This window comes from Rhinopithecus bieti, unplaced genomic scaffold, assembly GCF_001698545.2.
Source record: "Rhinopithecus bieti isolate Rb0 unplaced genomic scaffold, ASM169854v2 scaffold_14549, whole genome shotgun sequence".
In the NCBI taxonomy this organism is placed as follows: Eukaryota; Metazoa; Chordata; class Mammalia; order Primates; family Cercopithecidae; genus Rhinopithecus; species Rhinopithecus bieti.
In genome coordinates this window covers 1,815,441-1,828,519 of record NW_016808027.1, presented here as the reverse complement: position 1 = coordinate 1,828,519, position 13,079 = coordinate 1,815,441, and the positions used below count along the sequence as shown (strand labels likewise).

At 43.1% G+C, this 13,079-nt stretch overlaps 1 protein-coding gene across 1 annotated transcript in view; it reads left to right on the top strand.

The window, feature by feature from the left end:
* The window catches only part of PAAF1 (proteasomal ATPase associated factor 1), a 46,811-nt gene that overhangs the window by 20,785 nt on the left and 12,947 nt on the right, over nucleotides 1-13,079 (top strand). The window contains 2 exon segments of the mRNA XM_017885279.1: nucleotides 7,742-7,936; nucleotides 11,637-11,728. Coding sequence (XP_017740768.1) covers nucleotides 7,742-7,936; nucleotides 11,637-11,728 — 287 coding nt within the window.

Below are 13,079 nucleotides of genomic sequence, written 5' to 3'. Positions count from 1 at the left end.
CTGCTAATTTTTGTATTTTTAGTAGAGATGGGATTTCACCATATAGGTCAGGCTGGTCTCAAACTCTTGACCTCAGGGTGATCCACCTGCCTCGGCCTCCCAAAGTGCTGGGATTACAGACATGAGCCACCGCGCGTTGCCTTTTTTTTTTTTTAGACAGAGTTTCGCTTGTTGCCCAGTCTGGAGTGCAGTGATGCCAGCGTGGCTCACTGCAACCTCCCCATCCCAGGCTCATGCGATCATTGTGCCTCAGTCTCTCAAGTAGCTGGGATCATAGGCGTGCACCACCACATACAACTAATTTTTGTATTTTTTAGTAGAGATGGGGTTTCACTGTGTTGGCCAGGCTGGTCTTAAACTGCCCACAAGTGATCTGCCTACCTTGGCCTCCCAAAGTGCTAGGATTACAGATAGCTACTGCACCTGGCCCAAGTTTTAAGTTTTGATATTTCTTTATTAAAAACATTTTGCCAGATTACGTGCTGATGTTTTAGCAACCACACACATTAACCTAAGTACATAAATGGTTTACTTCTGTGACTTAAGAAAATGGGTACATTGAGAGGGAATAAAAACAATATTCAGAGCCTTCCTCACATTACTGAAGAACTCATCACCTCCTGAAGAACTGAGAGATTTAAGAAGTCAGAATGGCCTACAAATCTGGGGAGTCCAGGAGCCAAAGGAGTCAGAGGAACAGTGCAAGCTTCACCTCAGATCTGGCCATCCCTTTGAGGGTGTGGGGCACAGGAAAACATTTCAGTGGAACAAGTCATGACTCTGCACGTTGAACTTAGTTAACAAGATGCATATTCAACATCAGTGCACACCCAGTTTCTAAATACCTTTGGATCACTGCAATTATTGTTCCCACAACAGAATTCTAAGTCTCCCAACATTCTTTAATTCTCCCTAAGAATATGTATGTGACCCTTAGCTTAGAGTAAATAGTAGAATGTTTGTTTGTTTGTTTGTTTATTTATTTTGAGAAGGAGTCTCACTCTGTCTCCCAGGCTGGAGTGCAGTGGTACTATCTTGGCTCACTGCAACCTCTGCCTCCCGGGTTCAAGCAGTTCTCCTGCCTCAGCCTCCCGAGTAGCTGGGATTACAGGCATGTGCCACCACGCCTGGCTAATTTTTTTTTTGTATTTTTAGTAGAGACTGGGTTTCACCATATTGGCCAGGCTGGTCTCAAACTCCTGACCTTGTGATCCGCCCGCCTTGGCCTCCCAAAGTGCTGGGATTACAAGCATGAGTCACCACGCCTAGCCTAGAATGTTAAATCAATTTAGATTTAAGCTTTTATTCGCATACTTGTTGCATTCTTTTAGCCTTGTGAGAAAGTCCTGGGGTAGAGTAGTGCCTTCTGCAGAGTATAACAACCCTGACTTTTTTCTTGAGAGGGGAGTTTTTAGTAGATTGAACAGGAAGATATATTTTAGTGGAAATGACATGAAGTCAGATCCAGGCTAACCTCTATCAGGTCATGAAAGCTCCTTTCTAGTTAGTTGGATAAAGTAGCCCCAAATTTGGGGTTGCCCATTCTTCCACAGCATGGCAAAAATCAAGATAGATCTCTGATAGTTTAACAACATATATATAGATAGATCTGATAGCTTAGCAACCTATAGATTGAGTGATTGTCACTATCTCCAACCACATGACTTCCAAGTTGCTTTGTGTGACTTAAAAAAAAAAAGCTTGGTCCGGGCACAGTAGCTTATGCCTGTAATCCCAGCACTTTGGGAGGTGGGGGCGGGTGGATCATCTGAGGTCAGGAGTTCAAGACCAGCCTCGCCAACATGGTGAAACCCCGTCTCTACTAAAAATACAAAAATTAGCCCGGTGTGGTGGCTGATGCCTGTAATCCCAGCTACTCGGGGGTCTGAGGTGGGAGAATCGCTTGAACTCAGGAGGCAGAGGTTGCAGTGAGCTGAGATCATGCCATTGCACTCCAGCCTGGCCGATGAGTGAAACTCTGTCTCAAAAAAAAAAAAAAAAATTATCTTGAGTTATGAGATTTTGAAGCATTTTATTATCCAGAGCCATGAGCCATATTAAAAAAAACAGAAATGGCCGGGTGTGGTGTTTCACCCTGTAATCCCAGCACTTTGGGAGGCCAAGGTGGGCAGATCGCCTGAGGTCAGGAGTTCGAAACTAGCCTGGCAAACATGGGAAAACCCCGTCTCTACAAAAAATACAAAAATTAGCCAGGTGTAGTGCTATGCGCCTGTAATCCCAGCTACTTGGAAAGCTGAGGCAGGAGAATCACTTGAACCTGGGAGGCGGAGGTTCGCACCACTTCACTCCAGCCTGGGTAACAGAGTGAGATTCCGTCTCAAAAAAAAAAAAAAGTATATATACATAAATTGGTGCCCCAATACTGTGTGTGTGTGTATGTATTTAAATATATATAACTAAAGGATTAGTGTGTTCTCTACTTGATTAACAAGCAGAGGTAAGGTTTCTGTGTGTATGCTGAATTTTTCACATGGAAGGTAGACTAAAAGTAGTTTTGTGTTTGTAATATATGAGTTCAGTAAGTAACTCTAAAATGCAGTTTAATCAGTTTGAAGTTAAATTGCCCAGGCTGTTTAAGTAAGGTTGTGAAATTTGGGAATATACATTTATCATCCTAATTTTTTATAATAAGCATTTCATCTTTCATAATCAGTGAAACGTTGAGACCAAATTAAACCCCATTTTAGTTAACTAGTTGGCTTAGGATTTTTTTTTCTCGTAATGGTAGTGGAAATGCTTATATTTAGAGAATAATTTTAAGAAACTAAGTTGCAGTTTCAGCAGTTGGGCCATTATTTTCCAAGTCTTAAATACTTTCTTAGAAATTGGCTATGCTGCCTCCAAGTAATAGGAGGTGCTTCAAGTCTTTTTTTTTTTTTTTTTTTTTGAGACGGAGTTTCGCTCTGTCGCCCAGGCTGGAGTGCAGTGGCCGGATCTCAGCTCACTGCAAGCTCTGCCTCCCGGGTTTACGCCATTCTCCTGCCTCAGCCTCCCCAGTAGCTGGGACTACAGGCGCCCGCCACCTCGCCCGGCTAGTTTTCTGTATTTTTTAGTAGAGACGGGGTTTCACTGTGTTAGCCAGGATGGTCTCGATCTCCTGACCTCGTGATCCGCCCGTCTCGGCCTCCCAAAGTGCTGGGATTACAGGCTTGAGCCACCGCGCCCGGCCAAGGCTTTTTTTTTTTTTCGGAGATCTGAGTCATAGCCATTAATTTTCCCATATACACATGTATGTATATTGCTCTCTAGCAACATTAAAATAGCTTAATATGATAGATAAACTAAATAATTTAAATAAACTTGTTAAGAATATACACCTGGGAATATGAAATTTGCTTTATTTCTTACAAATACTTATTTCAGGAATAGTTTCATCTAATGTTATTCGTATTTCCAGACTTTGGCTGGGATGCTTTTATGTGATTCTGCTGAATCTTTTCTTGAAGGCAAATGTTTCTGTGTTCTGGTTTATATGGTGAAGACTTGTATCTATTTGGTTTGATATCTAAAGCCTTTTCCAGCTGGGTGCAGTGATGCATGTCTGTAATCCCAGCTATTTGGGAGGCTAAGGTAGACAGATCTCTTGAGGCCAGGAGTTCAGGGCTGCAGTGTGATATAATTGTGCCTGTGAATAGCAATGGCACTCTAGCCTGGGCAACATAGTGAGACCCCATCTCAACAAAACAAAACAAAAATAACAGTAAAACTTTTTGCAGCTTCTGGTAAGTCTTAGCTGTGGCTGCTTCTCTTAGAAAGGCATTCTTGAAATTGCTACTTTCTTTCTTTTTTTTTTTTTTGAGACAGAATCTCACTCTATCACCCAGGCTGGTGTGCAGTGGCATGATCTCGGCTCAGTGCAACCTCCGCCTCCTGGGTTCAAGCAATTCTTCTGCCTCAGCTTCCCGAGTAGTTGGGACTACAGGTGCACACCACCATGCCCTGCTAATTTTTGTATTTTTAGAAGAAACTGGGTTTCACCATATTGGCAAGGCTGGTCTCGAACTCCTGACCTCGTGATCCTCCCTCATTGGCCTCCCAAAGTATTGAGATTACAGGCGTGAGCCACCACGCCTAGCCAAAATTGCTACTTTCGTAGCTTCTTTCTAAAGTCATTCTTCATAGGTTCCCACTTCCCCAGGGTCCTATTTTCTTTATTCTTGTCATGTAAGTGTTAAGAGACCCACACCAGATGCTGTTATATTATGAGTGACATTTTACTAAAGGGAGGGTGATAATTTTTCACTCTGCTTTTATAGAAAAGGAAAACTATCTAGATTGCAACTCTTTGCTGAATACTACTTGAAATTTATACACAATTAATAATATAGTCAGCTTTCTAGCCACAGCTATAGCATCTGTGCCTTGAATACATACTTTTCAGAATTGTTTTTTTCCAAAAGCATATATCACTTCCGTGGAACTCAGTAGCATTTTCACATAGCGGTTGGAACTTCCCAGTAGAGACATAAAGAGATCTTTGATTGCTTAATAAGACCTGAAAGACCTTCCTTATGATGATTCCTTAGGATTCTTAAAAGCTCTAAGATATTTTCTAATTAGATTTTTGCTGAATGTATTATGGAGTTAAAATAGAAAGGTAGATTTTCCAAACTCAAAATACTTTAGTGACCAATTGCAAAATAAGAAACAAGATGGCAGCAAACCATATGGGCTCGATAGATCTGTTTTTGAGAGAAAGACTGAAAAATCTTTTCTCTAGTAGACTTTATCTAGTGGGTATATAGCTGTGAGAATTACATTTACCTAACAACTTAACAACTGTTGTCAGCTGTATAAATTGAATTTTTTTTTTTTTTTTTTTTTTGAGACTCCCTCTGTTACCTAGGCTGGAGTGTAGTGGCGCCATCTCAGCTCACTTCAACCTCTGCCTCCCAGGTTCAAGTGATTCTTGTGCCTCAGCCTCCCAAGTAGCTGGAATTACAGGCACCTGCCACCACACCTGGCTAATTTTTGTATTTTAGTATAGACAGGGTTTTGCTATGTTGGTCAGGCTGGTCTTAAACTCCTGGCCTCGAGTGATCTGCCTGCCTCGGACTCCCAAAGTGCTGGGGTTACAGTCGTGAGCCACTGTACCTGGCCTGGATTTAGTTTTTATTTTAAACTGCATCTATTTGAAAAGTTACACTATAGTGATTAGGTCCCACCTGAGTTGCTTTTAATCATATTTTCCCACACAGACCCTAAATTGGCTACTTTTTAAAGCTGTGGCATTTTCATAAACTCATCTTTTTCTCAACAAAGTGAAATTTCCAGTAAGAATTGAGAGACATGGTTCATCACATTGGATTGGCACTTGTACGTTACGCTGAGTTGCTGTAGAGTTTTTGTCAGGGTTTGTGTATCTGAAGTCATTTCAAGAGGAATGAAAGTATGCTAAAGACCACTAATTAGCTATGTGACCTTTGGTCAGGTACTCTTAATTTATTGGGCACCTATACTAAGCATCGTTAAATGAGTTTTAATAAAACAAATACTAGCCCTGCCTGGATCACCATAGGGTTGCACTAGCTCTCTACCCTATACAGCTCTGTGTTTTTACACCTGTGCCATTGTATTGTAAGTCTTTTTTTTTTTCCAGATATATTCTGTTTGTGTATTTTTTTCTCTTTTTTTTCCGTTGTAAGTCTTTGTCTATAATTAAGTCTATTTTTTTGTGCTGTGTATTCCTGAAGCTAGGGACCAAATATTCAGATTATAGATAATAAAGGGCTTCAAAAACTGTAAAACTGATAAGAGATTTTGGACATTATAACACTCAATCTTAATTCCATCATCTTTTTTGGCAGGCAATTCCCTGTTGAGGTGTGGTATGAGGGCTGGGTAGATAAGAATGTTCAGCCTCCTACTGGGCTCCCCTGACACTACCCTGGCAAAAGTGGAGCACTGACTTATACCGCCTCACATTGCAGACGGGGGAGGTGGAAGTTCAGCTTCCCCCTTGGTCCTGTGTCACCTTCTTGGTGAAAGTAGGACACAGTTGCACCACCTGACTTGCATCACCTCATTGCCTCCTAGTGGCGTTACAAGCTTGGTTCCCTGCTGACTGACACCTGGGAAGGGGTTATGGGCACCTCAGGGCACCTCTTTGTGCCTGTCAGTGCTAGACGGGGATGGAAGCTGAGCTCACTGCTGGATCCTGATGACAGTACCCTACTTAGCCTGGTCAGCCCCACTGGGTAGGGGAATGGGAGGGTTGCTGCCTGCTTCCATGGTGGGGTAGATGATCACCTCCTGTTCAGCCCCACTGAAACCATGGGGGAGGGGGAGTAACAGTTTTTCTGTTGGTGTCTACTTGTATAGGGTGGATGTTGCCAAGAAGATTTCTATTTTGTGAGCTATGTCCTTCTCAGTCTGTGCGCTAGGGGCAACAGACTTTACTGGGAGTTTTGTTTTGTTTTGTTTTTTTAACTCTGTTCCTGTTAGCAGTTTCGTGTTGGAGGCTTCTGCAATGTCCTGTCCAGGATATGTGGGAGGCAATAAAGAAATCCAGGAACTCATTGCTGTGTTGTTCTTTAAATCCTGAGGTCCTTAGGTGGTCCACCACCTTCTTTCCGTCATTCCGAGTCTTCCTATGCTTGCTGTGTCCACGACTTTTCAGTTGTAAACGGAAGGACCTAGGAGCAATGGGACTACTCTTTCTTGGCCAGAACCAGAAGTCATGTCCTTTTTTAAATGGGGAGGCTAACCCTTTTAATCAATTATCAGTGAAAGCAGCAGCAGGATATATGTAATTATTTATATATAGTGGGGTCTTGCTCCACTGCCCAAGCTGGAGTGCAGTGAAGCAATCGTGGCTTACTGTAGCCTTGAACTCCAGGGCTCAAGCAATCCTCCCACCTCAGCCTCTTGAGTAGCTGGGACTACAGGCACAAGCCTCATGCCTGAATTAAATTTTTTGTATAGACAGAGTCATGCTGTGTTGCCCAGGCTGGTCTCGACCTCCTGAGCTCAAGAGATTCTTCTGCCTCATCCTCCCAAAGTGCTGGAATTACAGGTGTGTACCACTGTACCTCGCCAAGGCAGTGATTTTCAAACTGAATTCTCTTAGGTGTCTATTTTTTTTTTCTCCAAAGTTCTTGTTAATGTGTCTACTTTATTTATTTATTTATTTGAGACGGAGTCTCCTCTGTCGAAGGCTGGAGTGCAGTGGTGTGACCTCAGCTCACTGCAACCTCCGCCTCCCAGGTTCAAGCGATTCTTCTGCCTCAGCCTCCTGAGTAGCTGGGATTACAGGCGCCCGCCACCACACCCGGCTATTTTGTATTTTTAGTAGAGGCGGGGTTTCATCATATTAGACAGGCTGGTCTTGAACTCCTGAGCTCAGACAATCCACCTGCCTCAGCCTCCCAAAGCGCTGGGATTACAGGCGTGAGCCACCATACTCGACCTCTTAATTTTTATTTTTAAAAAAGGGTTTTGAAGATAAAATAAAAAACTTGAAATGATTGCTCTAGCACACTCCACTAAAAGTTAAATCCAGAATTTGTGTTTCCATGCCTGTCTTTCACAGCTAGACTTTGATTCATTGGGGAGCTGGGACTCTATTTCTGTTTTTCCAGCACTTGAACATGGCCAGCATGTAGTACCTGTTCAGAACATGTTTGTAAAGGGGTGGAGTCATTTATGCAGCTCCATCTTCTCTGCCCTTGTAGTTCCTTTACTCCATCCTCCATCTTAGGGAGTGTTTTTCTCTTGCTAGGTATCCTGGATACAGCCATCGTTGATCGGGGGAGGAATGTGGTATCTGGTTCTCGAGATGGGACAGCACGACTTTGGGATTGTGGGCGCTCAGCCTGCTTGGGAGTCCTTGCAGATTGTGGTTCTTCCATCAATGGAGTGGCGGTGGGTGCTGCTGACAACTCCATAAACCTTGGCGCCCCTGAGCAGATGCCCAGTAAGTTGATAATGATATGTAGGATTGTTTTTTTTCTTGGGCCCCCTTCAGTGATTGCCTTAGTTTCTCTATTTCTTCCTCATCCTTTTCTGCTCTGTACCTGGTATGTCTGTTTTCACCATACAATTAATGTTTATTCTGTACCTACTATGTTTCTATTGCTTTGGAATCTACAAAGGAAGTATATGTCATAGCACTGCATTTCAGTAAGTACAGTCTAATTTAGCAGACGAGATTAATGCCTATAAAACAGGGGTGTCCAATTTTTTGGCATCCCTGGGCCACATTTGAAGAAGACTTATCTTGGGCCACACATAAAACACACTTAACATTGATGATAGCTGAGCTAAAAATAAATAAATAAATCTCATAATATTTTAAGGAAGTTCATGAATTTGTGTTGGGCCTCATTCAAAGCCTCCCTGGGCTGCAGGTTGGACAAGCTTGCTATAAAACATTTAGAGAACAGTAACATTTGGCTGAAATAATTAGTGATTCTTTTTATTTATTATATTCTTTTAGTGATAGAGTCCTGCTGTTTTGCCCAGGCTGGCCTTGAACTCCTGGACTTAAGTGATCCTCCCACCACAGCCTGCCTAATAGGTGGGACTATAGGCATGTACCACCATGCCTGGCAAATTAGCGAGTCCTAATGCAAATATAATATGTTTTCAGAGGGATGGAGTGTTCCCGGTTAGTATAGATAGGAAAGGTGTCACAAAAGAAGTTGGCTTAAGCCTTTAAAGGGTAAGTTCAAGTTGAACAGACAGGAATGGTAAGGATAGGACAATGGGAGCTAGGGCAAGGGGTAGGTGTAGGGGCAATTTGCATTACAGCTTGGATGTGAAACTGAGTGTTATATAAAAAGATATGCTTGGCTGGGCTAGAAAGTTGAATTAAGAGGGGTAGTAGTAGGAAATGGGTTGAATAGCTGTGGTGAGAGACTAATAAAGGTCCTAATAAGGCAACTTTCATTCCTATTTTCCCATAATAATAGTTGCATCTTTGTTCCATAGGACAATTTTTTTTTTTTTGAAACGGAGTCTTGCTCTGTCGCCCAGGCTGGAGTGCAGTGGCACGATCTCGGCTAACGGCAAGCTCTGGTTCCTGGGTTCACACCATTCTCCTGCCTTAGCCTCCCAAGAAGCTGGGACTACAGGCGCCCGCCACCATGCCTGTCTAATTTTTTGTGTTTTTTAGTAGAGACAGGGTTTCACCATGTTAGCCAGCATGGGACAATTTTTTTTTTCCTACCATTGTCTTAGCCCTTCACATTTTAAAAAATATACCTTATTTTTTAGGGCCATTTTAGGTTCACAGCAAAATTTAGCAGAAAGTACAGGGGGCTGGGCATGGTGGCTCATGCCTGTAATCCCAGCACATTGGGAGGCCAAGGAGGGCAAATCACAAGGTCAGGATTTCGAGACCAGTCTAGCCAACATAGTGATCCTCGTGATCCGCCCGTCTCGGGTGAAACCCTGTCTCTACTAAAAATACAAAAAATTAGCCAGGGGTGGTGGTGGGTGCCTGTAGTCCCAGTTACTCGGGAGGCTGAGGCAGGAGAATGGCATGAACCTGGGAGGCGGAGGTTGCAGTGAGCCGAGATCGTGCCATTGCACTCCAGCCTGGGTGACAGAGCGAGACTCCATCTCTAAAAAAGAAAATCATAAGTCATGTCATGCTCCTGCTTAGAACTCTCCAGTGGCCTACCTTTGTACATGTTGAAATCCTAACCCCTTACATGGCTTATGACAAGCTTTTACTTTCTGACCCTTGCACTTCTCTCCAGTCTCACGTCATACCATCCTCAGCCAGGCCCACTACATTTCAACTATAGGCCTTCTTTCTTCTTTCAGTACAGTGGACTCTCCCAGTCTCCGGACTTTGCCTTCTTTTTTTTTTTTTTAAATTGAGACAATCTCCCTCTGTCACCCAGACTGGAATGCAGTGGCACATTCTCGACTCACTGTAACCTCCACCTCCTGGGTTCAAGCAATTTTCCTGCCTCAGCCTCCCGAGTAGCTGGGATTACAGACGTGCACCACCACACCCAGCTATTTTTTGTATTTTCGGTAGAGATGGGGTTTTGCCATGTTGGCCAGGCTGGTCTTGAACTCCTCACCTCAAGTGATCTACCCGCCTCAGGCTCCCAAAGTGCTGGGATTACAGGCGTGACCCACCGCACCTGGCCTGACTCTGCCTTCTTTTTCCCTTAGTCTGGAATATACTCCTGCAGCTCTTCACATAACTGGTTTCTGTTCACCTTTCAGATCTCACCGTTCATTGAAAAGTTACTTCCACAGAGGCTTTTTAAAGTTAAAGTTGAGGCTGGACGTGCTGTAAACCCAGCACTTTGGGAGGATGAGGTGGGCGAATTGCTTGAGCCCAGGAGTTTGAGACTAGCCTGGGCAACATAGTGAGACCCCATCTCTATAAAAAATATTTTAAAAAATAAATGAAGTTTACATTTAAAGTTACCCTCCCCACTTAGCCTCCCACCACCTATTCACTTCTGATCTTATTTTCCTATTTTGTTTTCTTTTAGAACTCATCACTTTCTGAAAGTATCCTACTTATTTATTTACGTATTTACTAGAATCCTTGAGAGTAAGGACCTTATCTGTTTGTTCATCACTGTTTCCTTAGCAGTTAGAATAGTGTGTGATGTCATCACATAGAAGATGAAGGTAAAAAAGAAAAAGAAAAAAAGAATAGTGCCTGATACATAGTAGGCCCTAAAGAAATATTTGGTGAGTGAATGATTACATTTCATTTTCTCCAGGCTGTAAGATCGTTGAGGTCAGAGACTGTATTTTCCAGCATTGTATCCCTGCTCCTAGTGTGGTGTCTTTTCACGGTACAAACAACTTAGTATTTTTTTTTTTTTTTGATACGGAGTCTCGCTCTGTCGCCCAGGCGGGAGTGCAGTGGCCGGATCTCAGCTCATTGCAAGTTCCGCCTCCTGGGTTTACGCCATTCTCTTGCCTCAGTCTCCCGAGTAGCTGGGACTACAGGCGCCCGCCACCTCGCCCGGCTAGTTTTTTGTATTTTTTAGTGGAGACGGGGTTTCACTGTGTTAGCCAGGATGGTCTCGATCTCCTGACCTCGTGATCCACCCGTCTCGGCCTCCCAAAGTGCTGGGATTACAGGCTTGAGCCACCGCGCCCAGCAACAACTTAGTATTTTAAAAGTTGGTTTTATTGCCAGCCATGGTGTGCACATCTGTAGTCCCAGCTACTCAGGAGGCTGAGGCGGGAGGATTGCTCGCGCCCAGGGTTTCAAGGCTGTGGGGTGCTATGTTTGTGCTTGTGAATGGCCCATGCACTCCAGCCTGGACAACATACTAGACCCTGTCTCAAAAAAGAGTACACACACACTCATTTTAAAAATACATTTGGATTTACTGAGTTATCTTTTACATATGGTAAAAGTCACCCTTTTCCTTGGCTACTGGATACCATTAAAAAACATTTTAGAATGTAAAATAAAGTCAGTCTTTTAGTTGTATAGTTCTGTGAGTTTTGTCAAATATATCCAGTTTATAAATAATACCACAGTGAGATACAGAACATAATAAATGTTTTCTTTGTAGTAAGTGAATTGCTAACAAAATCAGTAATCAACCATCAGTATTGGTGCTGTGTGGGCACTGCCAGCTGATCAGCCTCACTGTTATTAACATAGTTCATTTGTCATGCAGGTGAACGGGAGGTTGGAACAGAGGCAAAAATGCTGCTGTTGGCCCGGGAAGATAAGAAACTTCAGTGCTTGGGACTACAGAGCAGGCAGCCGGCAAGTGGTTTCTATATGGCCTTTGAACTCTGAGGCAACCTGGGTCATTCTGTTTCTTAGAAGGCTATTTTGGAAACATTTCTACTTGCTCCCTGTGTTCACTTTTGAGAAAGCTGCCTGAGTAAGAGGCAGTACAGCATAATGATTAAGAGTGTGGGATTTGGAATAAGGGCAACATTTAAATCCCAGTTTGTTTGTTTGTTTGTTTGTTTGTTTTTTGAGACAGAGCCTCACTCTGTCGCCCAGGCTGGAGTGCAGTGGCGCAATCTCGGTTCAGCTTACTGCAACCTCCGCCTCCTAGGTTCAAGTGATTCTCCTGCATTAGCCTCCCGAGTAGCTGGGATTGCAGGCCTACCACCATGCCTGGCTAATTTTTATGTTTTCAGTAGAGACGGGGTTTCACCTTGTTGGCCAGACTAGTCTCAAACTCCTGACCCATGTGATCTACCTTCCTTGACCTTCCAAAGTGCTGGGAGTACAGGTGTGAGCCACTGCACCCAGCCCTGAATCCCAGTTCTTATGCAACACTTGCAGAGAATAAAAAAAAAAATAAATCTCAGTTCTTATGTTAATACTTAATGATTCCAGCATAACCTCTCTGAGCCTGCTTCCTCATCACTAAACTGGGCATAATAGGGTATATGATGAGGATTAAATGCTCTACTGTTTTGTGATCTTTGTTAAGTCACTTTCCTTCTCTGGGCCTTAGTGTGCTATATGTAAAATGATGAAGTTATATAGATTTTCTTTCTTTATGAGTCCTGCTACCTCTTAGGTAATGTGAAGAAATTCTGAGTAAAGAACTCATGCGGCTGGGAACAGTGGCTCATGCCTGTAATCCCAGCTTTCTGGGAGGCCCAGAAAGGGTAGATTGCTTGAGTCCAAGAGTTCAAGACTGGCCTGGGCAAAAAACCGATCTCTATTAATAATACAAAAAATTGGCTGGGCATGGTGGCATGCACCTGTAATTCCAGCTACAGCTACTTGGGAGGCTGAGGTGGGAAGATCCCCTTAGCCTGGAAGGTCGAGGCTTCAGTGAGCCAAGATTGCGCCACTGTACTCCAGTCTGGGGAACCAGAGTGAGACGACCCTGTCTCAAAAAACAAAAAAAGGACTCATGTATTCAGGACTCTTGATCAATTAATGAACAGACCATTAGTTGGAGTTTCTTCCTACATCTGAATTTTTGCTGGGAAGATTATGCTGTTAACTAAATTCTCTCTTCCCAGAGATTAGATTTTTAAAATTTCCTTCTAGCTCCTGTAATTGTCATCCAGACAACTTTAATGATTTGGTTTGGCCACAGGGTTTGCTGTTTTCTTTCTTTTTTTTTTTTTTTTTTTTTTTTTTT